We start from the raw sequence: 24,307 nt of genomic DNA, 5'->3' as shown, positions 1-24,307 counted from the left end.
TACACATTCAATATCGTTTTACTTATCGTTTGGCCATAAAAATTGCCAGCCCAGAAAATTGTTTAGTCCTTTTGGCATGTCTGGCACTTTGAGAGATTGGCCGGCACCAAGGAGGAAATAGAGATAGGGGTTTAGTGGATTGGTTTGCAGTTGAAGCCAACCGCTATCTGTTGTCCTTATCGCGAGGGGGGGGGCGGGGGTATATATCCCAAGGATATTCCGAATAAGAGATGGGAGCCTCTCATTTGGGGCTTGTCTAGTTTTATGGCGGCCGGGCAAATGTTTCGATTTATTTGCGGCCAAATCTGCACATCGTCGTCGCTTGTCCAATGATGATGATGATGATGGGGCGGGTTAGTTCAGAATAAAGGGGGTTGCGTTAAGACTTGGGACCGCAGCGAAAGTGGGGGAGATTCAAGCTAAACTTGCAGACTGGGGCCCATTTTGCAATTTTAGTTTATTGCCAGGCATTTGCGGCCATCGAAAGTCTCGACATTGAACTTGATGAGCGCCAAAAAGGGAGCCACAATGAGTATTGATAGGTATTGTCTATGTGTATACCTATCTGGCGGTATTTTAACTTAGTTGGCTGTCTAAATTCATTAAGTGTTAAAATATACTCACATATACTACTTGAATAACACGGTAAACTTTTGCCTGCGATTTTCATACATTTTTTCTTGGGAAAGCCCTTTAATCGATCGCCAAAAAATAGAAACCAAAAATTCTAGACGTAAAACTTCCAATGGAAGAATATCAATTTGGGAATGTATTCCGTTAAGTCCTATTTGAGCTCATTTCTGGAATGCTTATTTTCTTCCATAATTCCCATAAAAGCAAAGAGTCTGGAAAACACACTCACCTGGAATGGTGAACAAGTCTCCAAAGAGGTAACCAAAATGGCGGAGGGGAGAGATCAAAGTCAGTTTTCCCTGGACGTCATTCGATTGCGGACGCAAATTAAAGCGGGGTTTTTCAAATCGTCGAATTTCCATATAAGCTGGATTAGATTGGCCTAAAATCAGAGGAATGTGGATAATGGCAATAGGCGATGACTGAGTGTGTAAGAAACCTCGAAGAAAAGTCCGGAAAATCTGCGTTCTTTTGTGAAAGTGACGGAAAATTGCGGCCAAGAATGATTTCGGCGGCATATGTAAGCACAAGGGCAAACTTTCGGTGAGTTTCCCCATTTTATATTTCGTTAAAATTTGTACAAATGAAGGTTTAAAAAGCCACGTGGGTCTGTTACATAATCGCTGAAAAGGTAGAAAGAAAAGTTGAAAGAGGAGACTAAGATCGGTCCCGTTAATGTACAGTTTCCTCTTCGTTCACTTCTCTCCCACTTTCGTTCTTCAATTTGCGTGTCATAAAAGCTTTGCGATGTCTAGCTCTCCATTTTAATTCTCTTAAATTATTTAGCATGAGATCGCAAAAGCTTTAATGGCCGGCAAAAATGAACAATGAAGAGCGTGTGTGTGTGTGTGAACTTGAAAAGAGGGGGCATATGATTTCTATTGACTTTCAGCCATTTTGAGGAAAGTCTCCTAGAAGAGCTTTTATGCAGGGATGCCAGACAAAATGGTAAGTGATAATTTGCTGACATTTTAATTTATTTTTTATTTATTTATACCACATTTATTATTAATTATCTTATTATTATAATAATAAATTCATTCATTTACTTAAACGTTATTCTCACCATTTGATTGTTCCCAAAATATGGAAACCAAGAGATCACAAAAGCTGTTATGACGGGCAAAAGGAAACAACGAAAAAGCAAGTGTGTGTGTGTGAACTGGAAAAGAGAGTATATATCATTTCTTTTGAATTTCAACCATTTTGCGGAAAGTCTCCTTGAAGAGCTTTCATCCAGGGATCCCAGACAAAATGGTGAGTGATAATTTGCTAACATTTTTAATTTTTGATAAATTTATACCATATATATACCATATTTTTATTAATTATCATATCATTTAATAATTTTTCTTATTATTTATTATAATTATATTTATTAATTACCATATAATTTTCTATTATCATATTACTATAAAAAAAAAAAAAACATATATATACGGCTTACCATTTTAAATATTATATATCTATCTAGGAATCTTATCTGGAATCTTAAATAACCACTCCTGAAAACGTACCATCAAGCATAGTAGCATTTAAGTAATGCCTACTGTGCCAATATCTACCTATCCGTAGTTATTTCACCTGAACAGGTTTATTCGTTAATTTCAAGCTTGGCATGCCTTCAGAATCAAGGGGTTTTTCAGGGATTCAGGGACTCGATCTGAGCTAAAGCTCAGGCTTATAGTGGCCACCGCAATGGAGCTGCTATGGGTTACAAATTTCCCTTCAGGAGGATTTCTTTTTAAAGCATTTTTATAAAATGATACAAAATTAGTGTTGGCATGTATTTATTATTTTATTTTTCCACAAAAGAAGAATTTTCTGCAAAATACATTTTCATTCAGGAGGCTTTCCTTGTATAAGATTTTTATAAAATGAAAAAAAAAAATGTTTTGGCATTTGTTTATAATTGTACAACTTAGTAAATGCTAGAAAGCTAAGGAACTCGTTGGGCATTGCATTTAGCACCTTGAGGGAAATATATAGCAACTTCCGTTTCCGTTTACCCATTTCCCTTCCCATTCCACTTCCGTTTCCGTTTCTGTTTCTGTTTGCGGTTGTCACTGCCAGCGGTTGGTTGGCAATTAAAAACTTTGCAAATTTCGTTGCCTTTGGCTGGGTGCTGTTTTTTTTTTTTGTTTTGCCCCTGATTTTTGGAAATATTTTCACATGAAAGAGTTTCTAGTTCCACATGCCCAAAAGCCCCAGGGGCATTTCGAATTTTGCGGGTCATTTCAATCAGCGTCGCTGTAATTCGCTTGCAAATTGCAAAACTTAAATTAAATGTCACCAAATAAAAACAAACAAATAAACAAAAGGGGGGGGGGGGGGCGTGGCAGGAGTGGGCGGGATGGCGAGAAGCTGCCCGGCAGGCAGCTTTTGTCAGCCAGCATAATGAAATAATTAATTGCTCGCAGGCAACGGACAACGGACATCCTTGCTTTCGCTCCAGCGGCAAGCCAATTAAATGGGCTGCACTTGATTATTAAGTGATTTATGCTGAGCACCTGGCTTAGCTCGGATACGCCCCTGACCACCCCCCCTCCTGCTCTCCACCACCGCCCCTGCCACGCCCCTTCAGGATATGCCCTTTGGCACGGCACTTTGTCCTCTGCCTTGCAGCTCAATTTGTAATTTGTGCTAATGAGTGCGTTAATTTAACGCCTGATTAACGTTGCGGTTAGTTTGATGGCGGTAAGGGGGGTTTCGCAGGACAAAAATTGCACTGAAAAAAAATGCATAACCAAAAAAATAATTAAATGTCTTATGTAAATAACAATAATCATAAAGCGTTGATCATGAGAAATATGTCTAGTTTATAGAGAATTTGTTATGGTTTTTATTATTTAAGAATCATTTACTCATTTTAACTAGAGGTTACCAATCGGGAAATCTTAACCTGCTTAAAAATGGTTTAGTAATGGATTAAATAATGGATGGAGGCCTTACACAACTTAACTTAATAAGTATAATAATGTGGAAATAACAACTAGAATTTGGAAATACGTTTATCAACAAATTTTCTTAGAACTGTTTAAGGTTACTCGGTAAAAATATATTAAAAGATAATAATAAATAAAAAAATAAAAATGAAATGTAAGTAATTACAATTCTATTGAAAACTGTAAATAGTATAACTAAGTTTTTGAGGCGCTTTAAAATCAAGCTTCAATAGGCAAAGTTAAATTCTGGGTAATTATTCTACTACATCATGGGGGACATACTTCCGAGATAATATGATATAATTTTTCTCAGTGAGCTTACCTATCGTGTGCCCCAAGTCAAAAGTCAAAAGGTCAGTTAGCTAAAGGCGCTCGATGAATAAGGATTTTCCACTTACAAGGAGCTTTGTGGCGGGCTTTACGTCAGTACTTCAACCCCCGAAGGACCCCCCTCCACCCGTAAATTTGTATCATTCGAGACCTTAATTATGATTAATTGTTATTATGTGGCCAGTGTTTACTTTTCAATGACTTGTTCAATGGGCTGCACGTAATTCGTAGGGGAAACGAGATGAGGGGCGGTAATCAAATGAATCAGGGAATCCGAGAGGAGGGAGCGGAACTGAGATTAATGGGTGATGTTATAAGCTAAATGGGAAGTGCGGGTGAACGGCGATTAATGTTTCAAGTATTGATAAGCAAATGTACTAAGCATTTAAACAAATATATATATTGATTTGTATTTTTATATGAACTTTCATTGATATATCGATTTTTGGTGCCATTCCTCGTCGTATAAAAGTGCACTCAAATCGTTACATTAGTCTTCACTTCATAATCACATTGATAGCCCCGTTAACACACACACACACACTCAAAAGGGAAAAGCGACTGGGAAATGCCCTAATACTCATACACACACAATCACACGTGGAAAAGTTTGTCAGCTTTGGATGCCCTTCTTCCTCTTCTTACCCATTTCCCATTCTTTTCCAAAACTTTGGCTAGTTACTTTTACAGTTATTATTGAAAGCTGCAAAAACTTTGGCTTATTTCATTACGCCAAAACTTTTCATTACTGAGAAGAGAAGGCCAAGATATCGGGGGAAAGTGCGTGGGAATGCTGGAAAGAAAACACAGATCTATTCCATTTATGCATTAGGGAAAAAAATATCTTTAATGTCCTAAAACAATATAGTTTGAATCGTAGGTACATCTTTAAAACTATTAATTTAGTTTCTTGTAAAGTAAACCTTTATATATGATTTTACAAATTACAATTTTCATTGGCGGAAATAATAAGCAGTTTATACTCGTAAGGGTAAATGATACTTGCTTGATTTTCGACTAATCTTCTGTATTATGGTTCTATAGTTTAATAATATTTTGTACTCGTACACTTTTATACTACATATGCATATTATTATATTTTTTATTACTTTATTTATTTATTTATATTATTATTATTATATTGCATATGCTTGGATTACCATGGATTGTTAAGATAATACAGCTTGATTTACATCTATAATATTGTATAATTAGTATATTAGAGAAGTCTTTATTACAGCTTTAAGATCAAAGGGTAAGTTACAAATATTTATTTAAATTAAAATTGACTTTGTAAGGTAATTATCTATCTTTTCTCCGTGTGTACTCCCTCTATGCCCGCTTATCAATGCGAAAGTTTTGCCAAGCCAACACAAAGTAACCGGGAAACAAAGCGGGATGGACCGAGAGTAAAACTTGATCCGAACTAGACGACATATCATGTGACCCTTCAAACAAAAAGTGCCAGAGCCAAAGTCAAAGCCATTTAGAACGTCAAGCAAATTGAATTGTTGGGGGCCCGGGAAGATAGATACTCGCACTTATTTGTGTGTAGGTTGGGGCCACTACCACAATCGACCCAGTTCCAGTTCTAGTCCTTTTTGATGGAGGCCCAGTAAATAGCCCCGATAATTGTCATTCGGTTATGGTTCTCTATTTTCGCTCCCTGTTTTCTGGCTACCAAATCGAATTGCCTGTGACGTGTGAGGCTTTTAAGGTTTTTTATTACATTTATGAATCGAATATCATTTTTCCATAGCTCTTGAGCCTGAGTGCTGCGGCTATCTGATATGAAAATTGATTTGTATTTGATTAATGTCCTTTGTCGCCGGACATGTAAGCCAGGTCTTATTAATTGCCCCCTAATTGCCCACGGTCACGCAATGGGAAAACTCGCTCGTGCTCCGCTAATTGAAAAAGTCGCCGCATAAAAGTTAGTTAGATATATAAACATTGGGAGTTGCTTTGCTATATATATATGTATTTATATAGCTATATAGCTGGAGTAAAAATGCAAATTAATTTGCACCACAAACTTCATCAAAATGCGGGTAAAAAAAAGGGAAGAAAAAAAGAATAAATGGTAGAAAGATGGAGAAAACAAACATTTTCACACCATAACCAAATTAAAAGTTCTGCCAACTAAAAAACAATTTGTGAGCCAAAGTTGCAGCAGTCAACAACTGAAAAAGAGTGAGATGGCTGCTGCACCCGCAGGGCATTTTAATATATATGCAGTATATACACTGGTCGGCATATGTATTTTGACAAAATAAAAGTTAAGTATACTCATAACTTGAATTTACTTCTTGTAAACTATAGGCATCAATGGAAAGGTAATTTCAATGCCGTTTGAATGATACAATACATTTCTTTACCCATTCAGTACTTATTGAAAAGGACGAATTTGTGTAAATCAACTTTGAAATTTAAAAAAAAAACTTTTTTCCTCGTCTTGAAAACTTAAATTTTTTGATGCAAAAAGTTTCTTCAAACAAAAACAATAGTAACTGCAAAAAGAATTTTTCAAAAATCATTTTTCTTATATTTTTTATGAATTTTTGAAAATGCTTAAAAACAGGCATTTGAGCCATATTTTTGTCTTTTTCATACAAATTTTTTCCGACATTGTCACCTTCAAAAAATCATAAAAAATATAAGCAAAATGATATTTGAAAAATTCTTTTTGCAGTTACTATTATTTTTGTTTGAAGAAACTTTTTGCATCAAAAAATTTAAGTTTTCAAGACGAGGAAAAAAGTTTTTTTTTTAAATTTCAAAGTTGATTTACACAAATTCGTCCTTTTCAATAAGTACTGAATGGGTAAAGAAATGTATTGTATCATTCAAACGGCATTGAAATTACCTTTCCATTGATGCCTATAGTTTACAAGAAGTAAATTCAAGTTATGAGTATACTTAACTTTTATTTTGTCAAAATACTTATGCCGACCACTGTATATTGTTTTATTTTTTATTCTAACTATATTTTGTATTTTGTTTTGTTGTTGCTTATCTAATCAGCGCAGTTGGCGCCACACTTCAAAGCTCTGCGGGCCAAATGCAATTTCTCCTTCACTTTCTACTCTCTCTTTCATTTTTTGCATCCGACTTTGTGTGTTCGCATTTTTGTTGCGAGCATTTTCCACTGGGAAGCAAATGAAATCAGTGAGCAAGCCAATTGCATTTTCATATGCCAATTTATAGGCAGCAGCCGTCAAAAGGCCAAAGAAAGGAATCAAATTTGATTGAAAGCAAAAGGAGTTGGTGAATAAAAGAGTGCAAAGGGGAATAAAATAGAATTCTGACTGAAAAATTAGAAGTTAGTTTTTAAAAAAGTAACTTTTATAAAATCTAAACCCAATGTTTAAATCTCGTACAGTACAGATTATAAAACAACTGTTGACTAAAATCTTAATCCCATTTTCCGCCTTTAAAAATCAGTGTTTTGGCTGCCGTAATGCAAATAAAGGTCAGAATGCGGAATGTCATACCTTGTTGAACTCGTAGTTTAATTTCCAATAGATTGACATTCAAACCAGGAAATTTTTTATTTTTTCCATTTTTTGCAAAACAAGATGAAAAATGCGAAAACTGGTGGAAAAATTAATTTTCCTTAATGCGATGCCGATCGATAGCTTAAAAATCAAGTTTTTCGAAACAGTCGGTCTTTTGGTTGTACGCCTTGATTTGGCTAAACTACGACTAAAAAACCACTAAAAAATGTGTATTTTTGACCAAAATCTGAATCCCAAAAAAATCTGATGTACCCCTTATAAAAAATGCGAAAATGGGTCAAAAAATAAATGTTCATAAAAGTGATGGGGATCGATAGCATTTGTAGCAAGCTGCTCAAAACAGTCGGTCTTTTGGCTGTACGCCTCGATTTCACTAAACTACGACTAAAAAACCACTAAAAAATGTGTATTTTTGACCAAAATCTGAATCACAAAAAAAACTGATGTACCCCCTTATAAAAAATGCGAAAATGGGTCAAAAAATAAATGTTCATAAAAGTGATGGGGATCGATAGCATTTGTAGCAAGCTGCTCAAAACAGTCGGTCTTTTGGCTGAACGCCTTGGTTTGGCTGAACTACGACTAAAAAACCATTAAAAAATGTGTATTTTTGACCAAAATCTGAATCACAAAAAACCCTTATAAAAAATGCGAAAATGGGTCAAAAAATTAATTTACCCAAAAGTAATGCAGATTGTTAGCTTGGAATGTAAGCTGTTCAGAACTGTCATTCGTTTAGCTGTACTCTTTGATTTTGCTAAGTTCCGATTTTAGAACAGCTTAAAGTCTTGACAATTTTTCATTACATTTTAATTGTTACTTTAAACCTGTTAATTTTTAATTTTATCTAACAATCGCAATTTTGGCTGAACATATAATTCTTACAGTTTTTATTTTCAATGATTTGCTCTGATAAAAACCGCCTTTAACTTGTAAAATGTTCCCCTTTTTTCCGTTTTTAAGTGTAAACTTCGCAACTACCCACCAAAGGGATTACACAACCCATTTAAATCCATAAAACCCTAATAATTGTCTTTGACATCATGTTTATGCTTATTGCTGTGCTTCTATTCTGTTTTCCCCTACTAATTGTTCAATGATAAGAAAGCCAAAAGCAAAGGGACACAAAAAGAGGGGCGGGATAATGGGTATAATGCTTAAAGCTTAAACCCTTTTTGCGGGTCTTAACCGTTTTCCGGCACCCGTTTAACGTCGTTTACATGACACTTGAGGCTTAACCCCGAGAAAAGCCCGGAAAATGTGTTAAACCATTAAATGAAATTGAAATTCTTGCCGAGTTTACTTGATTATACTGTCACCAATAATTAAATGTCGCAACAAGTTGCCAAAAACCCCGGCGTTCACCCAAACCGAAAAGGGATTTCCAAGGACGAAGGACAAAAGCCACCGGGTAACGCTTTAAACTGCGATGCCAGAGCCGCTGGCGCGTGATAAATTGTACTCATTAAAATATTTTAATTTACTTGCCAAAGCGCCGCCCGCAAAATGTCGCGACGACCCTGGAAAAAGGGGGGTTGGCAAACGGCTAAGGGGGCTCTGAAATGGGGGCTTTTGCGGGTGTTCGGGTTCCCCGGTTAAATGTGACATTAAATTAATGCTCAACACATTTTTGGCAGACGACGAAGGTGTGAAAAAAGTTGTTTTGTTTTGTTTTCGAAATAATTGGTGGGGCTCATTTTCACTTTTTCACTTCCCCCTTGCTTTAATCGTAATAAAGCCGGAATTTTCAGTCAGCTAATATAAGGTTTTACTGGGCGAAATTAAACTAAAATAATTACTTAACTATTATCTTTTAAATAAATAAATGGAGATTTCTTTTTAAAGTTTAGGTTTCATTTATTTGAAATGTTTCAAATCGACAAAAAAATATATAATTGCTAATAAAAAAGCTCAAATAATTTTACAAAGTATTTTTACTTATTTTGAAACTGAGACATTTATTGCGATAATGCTTAAAAGGTTTATATTTTTATTCAAATAAATGCTGTAGTTTTCCGACTTACAATAAAAACCATAATAATAAAGTTTCACGAACCATCCCCCATAATTATAAAATCGCACCTCGTTTATAGACTGCTTATGGTTAAGATAACGATTAAGATTAGAGGGCCTGGGGGATTCCCCTAAAAATCCGAAAAAGGTCTCTTTGGGCAAGCTGATAAACAGAATTGTGTAAATTACCCGAAAATATCATCAAGTCAATTTGCAAAATGAGAAAAGTAATCAGTAAGAGAAACATAGAATGATGGAAGGGATTTTTCGTGGTGGTTTTTTGGAGGAGTGGTAAATATCCAGCAAAACACAAATGCAAAAAGTACTTAAAATTTAAATCACTTCACAGCAAATCCTCTTCACTGTTTCTATCTCTCTTTTTTGCTATCGTACTGTCTCTCTCTCTACACACACACATATCCAGCCACAATATAAATTATATTTTGAGGGTAAATAAAACACTTAACGCCCTTTTAGCGGTTGACACCCTGGCCCCCTTTTGGCCAAAATCCCCACCGAAAGCAAAGCCACGACATGCTCTGTTAACGGCGCGTCCTCGCGAAGGACGCTCCTCGATTCACCAACCCACCACTCCACCACCCACCGACCTAGCCACCCAACCACCCAACCACCCCATTCCACCCACTGAGTTTCCACTCCACGCTTTTCCAGGCAAAACAAACACATTGTCGCAGCGGGCGTCCTTTAAGCCATCATTACCAAAATGGCATGCGGGCTAAGGAAGAAAAGTGAGGGGGGGTTGTTGGGCGGGAAAGCGACTAAGACTAAACAAATTTGCCCCGCTGATGTCTTCGTCAGCTTTACTTTTTCTCATAACTGTCAGTTGACAGCTTCAGAGTCGCTTTTCCAGCCAGGCGGAGTTTTCCTCGTCCTCTGGCGTTGACGAAAAAACTTTGGCGCTTTGTTTTCTTTTTTTTTCCGTCGTTATTTTCTTCACTTATCACCCGCCACCCTTTTGGTTTTGCCTTGTTTGCATACCCTGTAAAAATCGGGAATTTTCGATTGTAATTGATCTTACTACGGAAATTCTCAGGAGTTTTTATATTATATGGATTGATTTATCATAACATAGCTATGATATTTGTGTGATATAAATATAAGACTGTGTATTTAGCCCATTAAGAACGTTTTATTATCGATTTTAATTAGGAGTTTTTATTATATCTGGATTTTTTTATCATATTATGTGATAATTTGTGTTTTAAAATGATTGAAAAAAATGTTTAAATTATTAAATGTATAAAATAATAATAATATAACGATTGAAAATATATATTTCATTATTATTATATTATTAAGGATTCGTCTAATATTTATTTTAATTACTAGATTAAAATAATTTTAAGTAGAATACATAATTTTTCCTGAGTATTCCGAGTATCGCTATTTAAAGCTAGCATTTTTCCTCTCCAGTGTTTTTCCTCAGTTGTTTTTCCTGTTGGCTTTTCGGTTTTGGCCGAGCGATTTGACATTAACCTGTCAGCGCCGTGCCTTCGACTGCCGCCTGCCGTCTTGCATTTTATTTATGTCTGACACTGTCTGACTCCGCCACACATACAAGCTCACACACAGCCAGGGAAAGGCAGACTGATGAACTGACAGACAGAGTAACTGAAAGTTTTCGTGGAGTTTACTTTTTTTTCGGCGGTGATGATAGACTGTGATAATCCTGTGCGCCAGTAGGAGTTGCTAAATTGTTGCTATCGACAAGCTTTATCGATTGTCAATGTTATCTTTTAAATCGATAAGCGAATTGAGGAGATTTCTTAGTAAATACATTTAAATAATCTAAAAATAAATTTTAAATAGAAGGGAAGAAGTAAACACATAGCAAAACCCTACATACTCATTTAACCAATTCTATTAACGAATTATCGAAATGACTCAGGTCAAAAGCGACCTTGAATTCCATTTATGCCATAAAGTTGTTTACATTTTCCCCGTCTTCATCTTAAATTCCGCGCCTTTAAACCCCATCGATTAATAATCGACTAGCACACCAAGAACCCGAACTCTTAACCCTTTTGCGGCCTTCCGAGTGTCGCAGCGCGCTCAAAAGTATGCTAAAAATTTTTGCATTCAATTTGCGAGCCCATGAATCAAGTGGCACACTCACCCAGACACACACACACACGCACACCGAAGGATCTGCTGACAACCGCACACACCCAAAGGTGCTCAAGGATATGCCGGCCACCGCAACACTCACCCACACACACACACATGGGCTAAAAGGACACCACCCACCCACATCCACCCATTGGCATTCTGGCAATGTAATTAGTTGCTCGAGGTGCTTTAATTAAAATGTATATCCTTATTGTCCTGCTCGCTGTCTCGCCTCGTAATTGTCCGTGTTACAATTAATTATGTCAAATGGACCAGGACCTTCGCATCGCCATCGCCTTCGCCCAGCTTCCCATAAATAAAACTCCAAGGGAGCGTGTTGTGTTAGCTAGAGTGTTTTTGTCAATCAATTTGCATATCGATGACCTAAGCGTAAAACCCTTGCGATCGGGGACCGTGTGGCGTTTTCAATAAATAAATTTAATAACAGCAAAATGGCCCCCGGCCATAAACTCGACGCAGTTGCAAGTTGCAACTATGTACGTGTATACATAACAAAAACCGGAAGGGCATAATAAATGAAATTGAAATGCTAAACCAGAAAACCAGAGAATGAGAAACCGCAATTCTCAACTCCCCAGCTCAATAAATAAGCAAGCCACATGCAGTTTGTTCATTAAACGATTGAAATTAACGTAAATATGACCTGAGGGCCATCAGATTGGCAAGAGCAAGGTGTTGTGACCTCAAATTAATGTTTGAATGATAATCATACTTTGATTGCATTTTGATGAATTCAAAGTGGGCCAAAATGGTATTTAATAATGTGGTCATTTTAATGATGAGGTAATTAATAATAACCTCTCTTTAAGAGAATTTAGAAAAATATATCAAGCAGTAACCTAAGGATCTCCAAGTAATAAGAAATTCAGGTGTTTTGTAGTTACTTTTCTTCACCTAGTAATGTATGAATATTATATTGCTTATGTGTGTCTAAAAAATCATCATAATTTAAACCAATTTTATTTGTTTTTATGAATTTTTTTTACAATTTTATTAAGTATTTTCTGCTCGAAAAGAAAACGCAACCAGCTGCTTTGAGTGTCAGCCAGCGACTGTTGGCAATCCCACAAAGGCAGCCGGCTTTTAAAGAGCCAAATTCCGTATAAGACCGATAAATACTGGGAACGGTTATGGGTATTTTAGTAAGACGAACTAATTTCTTAATTCACTTTCTATTGAGTGTTTATGCACTAGATAAATAGGTCAACAAATTAATTCTAAATAATAATTACAAGTTATGTAACACATTTTAAAAAATATTACTGAAGACAATAAGCAAATTTTCGTTGAATGATACGAACTATAAATATAAATAAGTCTTGTGATCAATTTGGGTTTTTTATTTGGTATCGTTAAGAATATAAGGGCTATGATGGTGCTTAAAAATATGTTGAAACTTCATTGCTTAAGAATTTTTATTTTTAATTTTGCAAGCTTAGTGATTTATATTAAAAACTTGAGAAGAACAAGATTTTAAATTGAGGTTTTGAACTATTTGGAAGACAATTACAGTTTTAAAATACTATTTTGACAGGCTTACTTTTAAAAATTGGAAGAACAATTTAATTTTTTTTTATGAAAAAGTGAAATAATTAAGATGTCATTAGCAAAAATGATATTATTTTATTATTAGCTATACAGCTTTTTTGTATTTATCATCCACCGAAATGCATTATACTTTTATCATTGTATTCATCATATTCCTTTAAATTGAATTGAAGTCCTGTTGAGCTGTTTTTTGAGCCCAGGACTCGTTCTCTCAATATTTGTAAAGCATTTTTAATTTCGCCTCACTTTCGGCGCAGCCAAAATGCACAAGAAGCCGGCTTCTTTCTTTGTCTTCGGTTTTTTTTTTAAGTATTCTTATTTTCTTGTTTTTTCTGTTTGTTCCTTTTTTTGCGGCTGGTGGCTTTGGCGCTTTATTTGAGTTACGTGACCCTGCGCCATTGAGAGCTGGGAAATTTCTTGCGACATGAACATGGCACACACGATGGGCGTATGTGCCCCCAAAGCAACATGCAACATACGTAGTTACCAGCCAAATACCACCCAAAACCAGCCGGAGCCACCCATTCTGCCACCCTCTGTTTGACTTGTTCGTTTGTGTCTGTCTGTCTGACTGTGGGTGTGTGTTAAGTATGGGTGTATGTGTGTGTGTGTGTGTGTGAGGAGGCGGTGGGCGGGATTCTTGTGTCCAACTGTCGTCCTTCGTCCTTCGGCCCGTCGCTGTGCGAGCTTGTTAAGTTCATTAAGGTTGAATAATAACAACAGTAACTACATTTTAAAGGAGTTGTCAGTTGTCAGGAGCGTGGCCCGTGCCCTTTCAGTACAGTGAACACTGCCTAAATGAGCTTTTAATGGCTAAGATGCACTGGCCGGCCTATAAGTTATGTGTATTTCTTTGTTTACTTTTATAATATATTTTAAGATCAACTATACCTACTAAAATACATAAATAAATACATTTAATATATAGTTAGCTGAGTAATGTGTCACTTAAATTATTGATGTCAAGTTTTTACTATTAGGATTACTCTTTTAAATATTTGTTTAACTCAAAGTTTTTAGATCATTTAAATAAATTAAAAATTTTTTTCCATCTGATAATTGAAGTAAATAAAAAAAAACTTTGAATATTTTTTAGATATAGTAGATAATATTTCAGCTTAATTCAGTGCCAATGTGATCTATTCATCAGATAGTTTTAATAAATTTAACATCTAATGTAATGGTGTTATTTTATCGTATATTATTATATATTATATATTATATTTAATTTTCTTTGTATTCCGCATCTGAAGATTTTTTTAGCTTTATACAATAGTATCTACCAATTAAATAATGGTTTACATTCATTGTCAAAAAATTGCGACCAAAAATGTCCTTTCAAAAGGTAACCAATCCAAAATTGTTGGGTTTTCGACACACACCTCAAGAACCATGCTCCCGAAGTGTGCTTAATTACGCCACTTTTGTGTTCTTCATAGGCTGTCTCCACTGTGACCACGTTTGTGCCGTGCCGTGACGTTCAGGTGTCTTGGCTTTCTGCCCGCTGTGCGCTCGCCTTGACTTCACTCATGTTGTTAACTGCTCTTATTACAACTTATTCTACTTATGCGCTCCTTGTTTGTCAACAACAACGGCAGCAACAAATGTAAGGATACAAAAAAGTAAAAAAAAAAAATAACACAACCTGTAACCGAGTCCTTGTGGCAGCCAGCACTCCGAGTTAAAGGTGCATTTACATCGGGGCAAAACTCTTTATTTTTAAAGTGGTGGCAGAGTGGAGCTAATCCCAGTCTGCTCCTTTCCTGTGTTTGTCTGCCGCGGGCCCAGCATCCAAAACATCTTCCGAGTGGGAGCAACATGGGCCGGCGATTCCTCGACATGTGTGGTTGGGTTGGCGAAAAAAAGCGAGATGAAAATAATCAAGTTTCCGACAAACATCAACATGACGCCAAGATAAAAAGCTTCCAGGATGCGCTGGCATCGCTCAGCCACTGCAGGACAAGATAAGACACATCATCAGGAGCAGCAGCGGGGTCTGCATTGAGAAAAAAACCTGGGTTAGTTTTACAAGTGTAAGGATGGTGGATCAAGACCCCAAAACTATTTATTTTTATTTAAATACATTTTATTAAATACCATTTTATTAAAGTACGTTAGATAATTAACATTATGAAAGTCAAAAATATAATATCCCATGATGCTTTAATATTATAATATAATATTATATCATATGCCAGATAATTCCCTCTATAATAAAACAATATTTTAATTTTTTATGATGATATAATATCATAGCATAGTATACCATATCGTAACATGTAATTACTTGCTACACTTCTTATTGTGTTCTTGAGATGTATGTAATATCTAAGTGGGTTCCATAACCCATTCTTTTAACCCTATTTTTAATTTCTATTTGCTTTTAGCTTGTTAGAAAACTAATTTTTTAAAAATCTCCCATTTTTGCTAAGTGCCGTTGCAGGACTACAAGTTGGTCCATTTCCAGGACTTGGCTTGAAATTGGCTGGCTGCTGATGTTGCAGGGGGTGGTGCTGGGTGGTGGTGGGTTGAGTAGCATGGTCGGTGCTTATGTGGGTGGTGTTTTCCCGGCCATGGGTTCAAGTGTCAGCCCTTGCCATCTTCTTTGGGCCTTGTGGCAGCCTCAAGTTGTGTTCGTGTTTGCTTTGAAAAGTATATTGGATTGCCCTAGCCACAAATACCCATATGTCTGATCATCCATCTATATATATATATATATCTTTATATACATATATCTGATATATCAGCCAGCTAACCAAAGGCCGTCTGCTGCTGACGTTGAAATTTTTCCACTTCTTTCGTGTTTTTTATCGTTGGCCTCATTTTGCTTTGTTTTTAATTTCGTGTCTATACAAATATTTTCAATCGTTTGTGGTTCAATAATTTTTTTTTTTGCTTTTTAAGTTCACAAACAAAACCACTTTAAATGTTAAACAAAATTATAACTGAATTCGTGGGTGGTAAGCAGAAAAAAGGTTAGTTGCCCACACATGTCGAACACATGGAAGTAGATGGAATGGGTTAAAGAAGGGGTGGGGGAAGGCGTGAAGAAGGTGTGGAGAAGGGGTGAAATGGGGGTTAGGTGGTTTCAAGGGAGAGAATAGAGTGTGGCGCTGTTTGAATTTCTGCTGAAGTTAACATTTTTATAATTCCATTAAGCGGATGGTCGTGTCTCTCTCTCTCTCTCACTCAAACCCCCCCGCCCCACTTCTATCCCCTTCCCTTTCTGGTGTGTAACATGAGGATTTTCCCAAACACACACACACACATCCACACACACAATGGCAAAACGGCCGTACAAAGTTGGTCCGAAAAGTTTTTGCATTCATAAATCATTTCCCTCTTTTTTCCAGCCTCACCTTCATTCCACGTTTAAAGGTGGAAAATACTTTTCGCTGAATTTGTAGTATTTCTCAGGGGCGGGGCTGCTCATGTTTCATATGCCATAAAGGGGTTTTCCAAGGGATGGGGATGGGATTGGGCCTCGGCAAGATGTGGGCAACGTTAAGTTGCAACTTGTTGCCTGCTTGGTTACACGATGCCAATCCTCCCACTCGTCCTGGCATATCCTTGTCATTTTTAATTTATGCGCAGACCAAGCTTGAACTTTCGCAAAACTTAAGCAGGAAACTGTGGGTTGGGCGGAGAAAAGGGGGCTGGGACCTGAGAGGTTGTATCTTGTTTTTTGCCCTTGGCCAGTAATTTAATTGGTTCCATGATCGGGATATTTTTATCTAAATATTATTAGAGTTTTGGGAATAAGTAAATATATGGACCCAAATAATAAATATTTAAAAAGGTTTAGGTAATTTAGGTTTCATCTTTAAGCCACACTTTCTTTTTGGCTTATTAGTTTGTTTCTCAAGTCAAAACAGAATCTTCGTCTTCATTTCAGTAGCTTAAAAAATTTTCCTGCGGAAATGGGGCAAGAAAATGGGGAATAACTGCTAACAAGCGTCATAATTACAGTTCAGAAAAACATGCTCCCACATATATGTATGCAGTTTTCCGCTGCTGCTTTTCCACCAGCCACCTTCCCCGCCCCATTTTCCATTTTCAAGCCACTTCAGCACTCCTTCTCCTGTGACTTTTGCATACTTTTTTGGAAAACTTTTAATTTTCGAACTTTTGTCGCTTGCCTGGCATATGCTCCATGCTCTTTGCTCTGTGCTCCCTGCTCTTTCTCCCAACTTTCTACACTTTCTCCTCGATTGGCCCAATCTGATGACGTCTTATTAGGCAAATGAAAAGCAGCAAAGTTTCTCCTCGAGAGTCACTCGAGCCAGGGGACTTTCCAGAAGGACTCGGGATTTTCTTAAATATCGTTTTGAGTCCCATATCCTTTTCCCTTTCTCTCGATTCTTTATCGCATTGTTTATGAAAGTCGCTCACTAATTGCAAACAAATGTTGTTGGCAGGGGCGTGGCAGAGGGGGGGCTAAAAGGGGATTCGGGGGAAGATAAGCGAGCGGGAAATACATGTAGAAAAGTTGCCTGGAAATCTTAAGGCACTGGTAAAAAAGGATTTAATTATAGAAATAGAAGTTAGTAAAAAAAAATATTAAAAAAAAATTAAAAACATATATTTATTTGAACAAAAAGGAATTAACATATTTAAAACAATACAGAGCTTCCTGAAAATCTTGAGGCACTGGTAAAAATAATTTACCAAAGAGTAAGATTTCATTACAGATATATAAGTTAAGAAAAATAATCTAAAAAAGGAAAATATATGGTATATTTTGGAAGAAAAAAGTATTAACATATTGAAAATATCTTAATGAAAACATGAAAATCAATTATTTTTCTCTCAGTGTATGGTGTGCATTCATGCATGCAGCTGCTGCTGCTGCGGTGGGGGCGTGGCACCGGCGTTGGGTGGGCGTTTCGGACATATCGCTTCGTTTTTACCCGGGCAACAGTACCGCATTTGCATTTATATGCACATCCTTTGTGCCCAAAGGATATTACATTTTTCCACTTCAAGCATTTTTGTGAATTTAATGAAATTTTTAATTTTTATGCGCGCCCGATGGGCGGCGGTGGTGGGTGGGGGGCGTGGCAGCGCCTCCTTTCGCTTGGACTAACAAGCCGCAGAGATATGCTGCATTTGCCTTGCATTCTCGTCGGGTCCAGTGGGTAACTTTGCACAAAGATAAATAAAAACTGGTCCTAGGCAGGGGAATACCCCTTATCCTTATCCTTTGCTCAACGCCACACTTGTGGCAAAAATGGGGGGAAAAAAACAAACGTTGAATTGGCTTTTGGTTTGCATTGCGTTTTACACTGCTCTCGGGATTGCGGCCACTCTTGTGATGATTGCTGCCTGATTGCCGAGCATTCCATATTTTTTTCTGTTAAGAAATAAGCGCATACAATTATAGGAGCTCAGAAATATTACATGGTAAAAAGTTATAAAAAAGTATCTTGTAATTATAAATTTTATTAATGAAATAAGTTATACGAATTCATAAATAAATACTATAATTTATTATAAAAAACACGAAGTATATTAAGGCACAGAAATGTGTTGATCTATTTTTTTGTTAACAAATATTTAGATCGTTAAAATAATAATACGGAGGTGGCACAGAACAAACTAGGGTCTTGAAGTTACTTACAGCTGTCTTTAATTTTAGATGTCTAAAAGTAGTCAACAATATATTTTGAACTCAGAAGTACAATTAATTTATTCAGAATGACGACTATTCTTTATTCACTGCATACTTTTAGACACCTAAAATGGCATTAAGCAAATTTTCAAAATCATTAAAACCCCCAATATATTCTGATATATTATTTGGTAAAATATTATAAATTAATTAATTGGAATCATTCATTGTTTAAGAAATTTATTAAAACTCGCAAAGCAAATTTTTTTCTATCTTTGCCAACATCTCTTGGACCAAATTCCAATTTATTTTAAGTAATAGCTTCGGAAGTGGTGCCCTCAACATTAGACTAATTGAATGTACTGACAAGATCGATTAGATCGAGGTCGAAGTGGCTAGTTCAGCATTAATGAAAAGTCGCTTATCGGCGATTGTGTTGAAGTGAAAGTTTACCATTAGGAAAATTAGCCAGCGCATTTGCTCATGGACTTGCAACTGCGGCGGGTAAATGTTGCGATATCTGTGGCTTCTGATGGGACTTCGAACCCTGGCGATGGGTGCACTTCATCCGCCGGAACCGGAAGCCATAGTACCCCTGGTGGCAGCTGCTTTGAAAATTCTAGAGGAGCAGGTTAGCCCCTCGCAAAGCACCCTGGCGGTAATGGAACTAACACGAAAGGATGAAAACAGGGACCAACTGCAGGAGGAGATGATGACCACGATCCTCAACGAGGTGGGCATCTCGATGGCACTGCGGACCTTCCACATACCACCCACCGAAGTTCCGGCCAGCTATGTGGTTTTCCTAGTCAATTCCGCCGAGGCCTTTAACACCCTGAGTTTTCACTTCACGGATAAGCATTCCACGAGGGAATACAACTTCCTGATCCTGTTCACACGTCGCATGGCCTCGCGAGCCGATAGACTTCAGGTGCTGAGGGATATATCCAGAACCTGCGTGAAACTTCACACCCTGAATGTGATATTGCTCACCCAGAAGAAGAACGGAACGGTGCTGATCTATGCCTATCGTATGTTTAACAAGGACTGCGATCTGAAAGTAAACCTGGAACTAATAGATAGCTATGCGAATGGTTCCTTTAGATATAGTCACACCGCCAGATCCTTCGATCGAGGTCTGAGTAGTCTGTCTGGATGTCCCTTAAGGGTCAGTTGGTATCCACTCGCTCCCTTTGTCTTCTTCAAGGGCAACTCGAGTGATCCAGAGGAGAGATCACAACTCTGGCGGTTAAGCGGAATCGATGGTGAGCTCATCAAGTTGCTGGCGCAGATCTTTCACTTTCGCATTCAGCTCGAGGAGCCCTGCGATAAGTGCCTCTCACCGGATATCGAGGATAGTTGCAGTGGCTGTTTCGATCAGGTGAAATATAGCAATTCATCCATACTGATTGGGGCAATGAGTGGTTCACATCAGCATCGATCGCAGTTCTCCTTCACGTGCTCGTATCATCAGAGTTCCCTGGTTTTCATACTGCACATGAGTCCCCAGTTCGGTGCGGTGGCCCAGTTGGCAGTGCCATTTTGTGGTACCGTTTGGCTGGCCCTGGTGGTTTCCGGTGTCCTGGTGGTCCTGGTTGTCTGGCTGCGAAAGAGGTTCGTGTGTGGCAACTCCGACTGGGCGAGACATGCCCTACAGGTGCTGACCACCCTGATGGGCAATCCCCTGGAGGCGAGGAGCCTGCCCAGAAGTTGCAGGATTCGCATCCTATATGCTGCCTGGTTGCTCTTGGTCCTCGTTCTGCGAGTCGTCTACCAGGGCAAGCTATACGACTCCTTTCGCTTGCCTTATAACAAACCCCTGCCCACCGAAATATCCGAGTTGATCAGGGGCAATTATACACTGATCAATCAGGAGTATCTAGACTACTATCCGCGCAACTTGACTGTTCTGACCAGGAATGGATCCAAGGATCGTTTCGATTATATCCAAGATCAGGGTGAGGACACGAGACTTACGACCACCTCCCTGATGGCCTCCATGATGTTTTACAATCTGAGGCACTGGGATACCAGTCGATTGACCCACATCCGAGAGCACATCTTTCTCTACCAGCTGGTTATCTACTTGAGGCGACATTCGTTGCTGAAATTCGCCTTCGATCGGAAGATCAAGCAGCTGCAGTCGGCCGGAATTATTGGCTATTTTGTAAGGGAGTTCGATAGCAGTCTGTATGCGAAACCCTACGAAGAGGACTATGAGGTGACACCCATTCCCCTGGACTCCTTCTGTGGTCTCTACTACGTTTCCTCGATTTTGCTAGCTGCTGCCTTGGTTGCCTTTTCCCTGGAGCTGCTCAGCCTAAGGGTTAACTGGTTGAGGAGGTTGTTTGAATAAGGGAGTAATATATATATATATGTATAAGGCAAAACCAGATGTATCTAAAAAATAAAAACCATTTTTTTTGTTCATTTTAAAAGGTTAAATAATCAATAATAATAATTAATAAATCTAATAAATTTAAAAAGGTGTCTCTTTAGGAACTATTGTTATTTTAATTCGTATTCATTGTAACTAAGGCATAGTATATTAAGTATTATGTACTTAATTCAGTTAAGATCCGGTTTTTTATAGCATAAACTTGGACCTACTTACCTGCTCTATCCAGTGTAAAAATTTCCATTCTCCAATCTGGGTCCTTAAATTGCCATATGGAAAGCAAGTTGTAATACTGCCGCTGGCATTTTGGGTTATACCATCAAAAGACAATGGAACGTCCTCGTTAGCCGGCATATAAAGAGCAACAGCAACAACAACATGGCAACAAAATCACGAGGAGTATGTGGGGGGTAAAAAATAAAAGGACAAAAACAAGACACGTCCGACATAGAACGAACTCATTAGCCTACATGGCCGCATTTTCTGCCTACACATGTGGCAGCATAAAAGGGGGATATACACTAGTGGTGCAAATAATAGTACAGGAAAGGTATTTTACAAAATCATCGATATGCAAATTAATCGATGAATATTAAGTAAGCAATTTAGTTTAAAATAGTAACCATAAACTATGGTAAAATTCTTTCATATATAATTTTTATAAATAAATCAGCCATATTTTACATACAATAATATAATGCAACAACAAATTTTAAAAATGAAAATCTATCGAAAAATTATCGATGATATAAATTAAATTTAAATAATCGGAGAAAAATGCGGAACATTAGTTATATAGTAATAATAATAATCGCTTTATAGCTCTGTGAAAAGCTAGCTTAGTTTTCAGTCTTAATATTTTGAAAGCGGGTGTAAATGGGTCGGGAAAAGGGGCTGTGCGGTTGGGGGCTGAAGGGCACTGGGGTCCCCAAATGGAACACAAATGCGCTCTGGCTTGTTGCAGCCGTGTGCTTTCCTTGTTGCTACATATTTTGTTTGCTTAAATGCCGGAAGTGTTGCAGGCCACATCAGAAGTGGGCGTGGGCGTCGCCCACCTTAACCCCTTTAGACCCTAAAAGTGCCTGCAAGCAACAAATGTTGTCAGAATGTAGCAATCAATGTTTGACATAAAGGTCATAAGCCACTGTCAGCATACTCTAAACACATTTTTGGAAATATTAGGCTAAAATATTGGACTTATAAAATAAAAGTTGGGATAATTTTAAAAAAACTTAAATGATTTTGTTTTACATTTTGTATTTGACACATATTATAAGGCAATATTATTATTATATTATATATATATTATATTATTATTATAGGCAATATTTAATTTTAAAAAATAATTAATTTAAAGATAACGTAAAATAGTTATACCATAAAGTTAATAATATAAAATTTATATATATTTTGTTGTGCTCAATATTTGAGATGAGATCCTAAAAGAAACCTCCAGACATTTAAAATTCATGAAATTATGTACTTTCCATAGACTTTGTATCCATGCAACTTTTAAAATGAGGTACAGAAATAGATAAAGATTTATAGTTGTCAGGCAAACCTAGAAATATGAGCGCTGTGAGATAAATTTGGGTAAATAAGAATTGAACACTCGATTTTCTTCCCATCCTCATTAAAGAACATTCCATATTCGTTGCTCTATTAGCTTGTAATATGATTTCCTGTTTTGTTGTTCAACATTTACCGGCTTCCAGTTATCACAGTCTTTTGTTGCTGCTGCAACACTAACTCTTAATTATGCCTTTTAGGGCTTAGCAGACATGTAGTTGTCATTCGACACACAAAAGACTGGTTTGCATTGAAGAGATGTGCCATGCCCCCTATTAATTGCGTCTAATTGCCGACTAAAAAGGTGTGGGAGGGGTGAACACCTAATACCTTTTTATGGAGGGACAACATTCAGCCAATGGGCGGGCACTTCACACCCAGTGGATTCCGGTGAGACTCCGTGTGATAAGAGCTGATAACAAAGGTAAACAAAGCCGTCGCCAGATGGATGCCCTGATGCCCTCCATCGGCGACTTTGGCGGGAAACGCTGTAATTCGTCAGATATTCTGCCGCCCAAGGCGCATGCGTTTGAAAATCCGACATTCGACTGTCGTTGGAGCGTCGTTTTTTGTTCCCACATCTTGGGTATAAGAGTCACAAAACCAGTATCCAAAGTCTGACACAGAAATAGCGGGAAATTTATTCCGAGATAGCAGGCCAAAAGCGAAGGTTTGGCCCGCCGACGAAGATCAGGATCAGCATAAAATTATGTTTAATGAGAAGCCAAAAATAAAATCCATCTCAAGGTCTTGCAGACTTCAGTTGGATTTCTTAAAAGTGCAAATTATGCCTAATGAGCAGTCAAAAATTAATTCTAGCCCAAGGTCTGGCAGACTATAATTGAATATTTAAGAGTGCACTAGAAAATGTTTTCTTATAAGGGTCTTAAGGGCATATACATAATATTATTATAGTTAATAGATTTATTTCAAAGGATAGCAAGACAAGATTTATAATAATAGTATAATAACAAAGAAATAATTTATTAGTACTGTTTTATTTACAATGAGGCTTACACTCTTAAAACATCTAAAAACATTCAAGGATGAAAAATCCATTGCAATCCTAATAATGTGTGAAATTAGTCATATGTATTTAAACATGTTTTTCTTAGTGCACTTCAGTGGCCTTGCTATTTTTACCATAAAAGACAACTGCAATTCGAATTGCAGCACAGTTGAAGCCGTGGAACGAAGTACCAAGATGCTGAAACAATCTTTGATCCTGATTCTTATCCTTTTGGTGGCCGTTTGTTGTTTCTCAGCGGAATTGCCCGGAAATGCCTACTTGCCACCATTAAGGAATGAACATCCAGTTCCAGAGGAATACCCACTAGCAGACAATGGATTTCTTTTCGATATTGACCAGGATTCGTTCGAAAGGTATGCGCCCATCTTTGTGGACTATCCGGGGATTCATCATCTTCTAAGACAGCAACAGGAATATGCTTTGGATCTGCCCTTCGAAGGAAAACCATATGAGCGGAAAAATCCAGAAATTGATAATGATTCTGTAGTTAAAAGACATTGGTAGACTTTTTGTGAAACCATTCAACAATGAAAATTTGCAAGGATCAATAAATACAGAAGC

At 37.3% G+C, this 24,307-nt stretch overlaps 2 protein-coding genes across 2 annotated transcripts; both read left to right on the top strand.

Annotated features, from left to right (window-relative positions):
- The first annotated feature begins 19,257 nt into the window (after positions 1–19,257).
- LOC119558208 lies at positions 19,258–21,105 on the top strand. Its single transcript, XM_037871506.1, has one exon. It carries the CDS (start codon positions 19,258–19,260, stop codon positions 21,103–21,105), a length of 1,848 nt encoding a protein of 615 aa, XP_037727434.1.
- A 2,815-nt stretch (positions 21,106–23,920) lies between these two features.
- On the top strand, positions 23,921–24,250 carry LOC119555828. The gene has a single exon (XM_037867446.1). It carries the CDS (start codon positions 23,921–23,923, stop codon positions 24,248–24,250), a length of 330 nt encoding a protein of 109 aa, XP_037723374.1.
- Positions 24,251–24,307: the final 57 nt, after the last annotated feature.

This window comes from Drosophila subpulchrella, chromosome X, assembly GCF_014743375.2.
Source record: "Drosophila subpulchrella strain 33 F10 #4 breed RU33 chromosome X, RU_Dsub_v1.1 Primary Assembly, whole genome shotgun sequence".
Classification (NCBI taxonomy): Eukaryota; Metazoa; Arthropoda; class Insecta; order Diptera; family Drosophilidae; genus Drosophila; species Drosophila subpulchrella.
The sequence above is the reverse complement of the archived record's forward strand: the minus strand, read 5'-3'. Positions and strand labels throughout refer to the sequence as shown.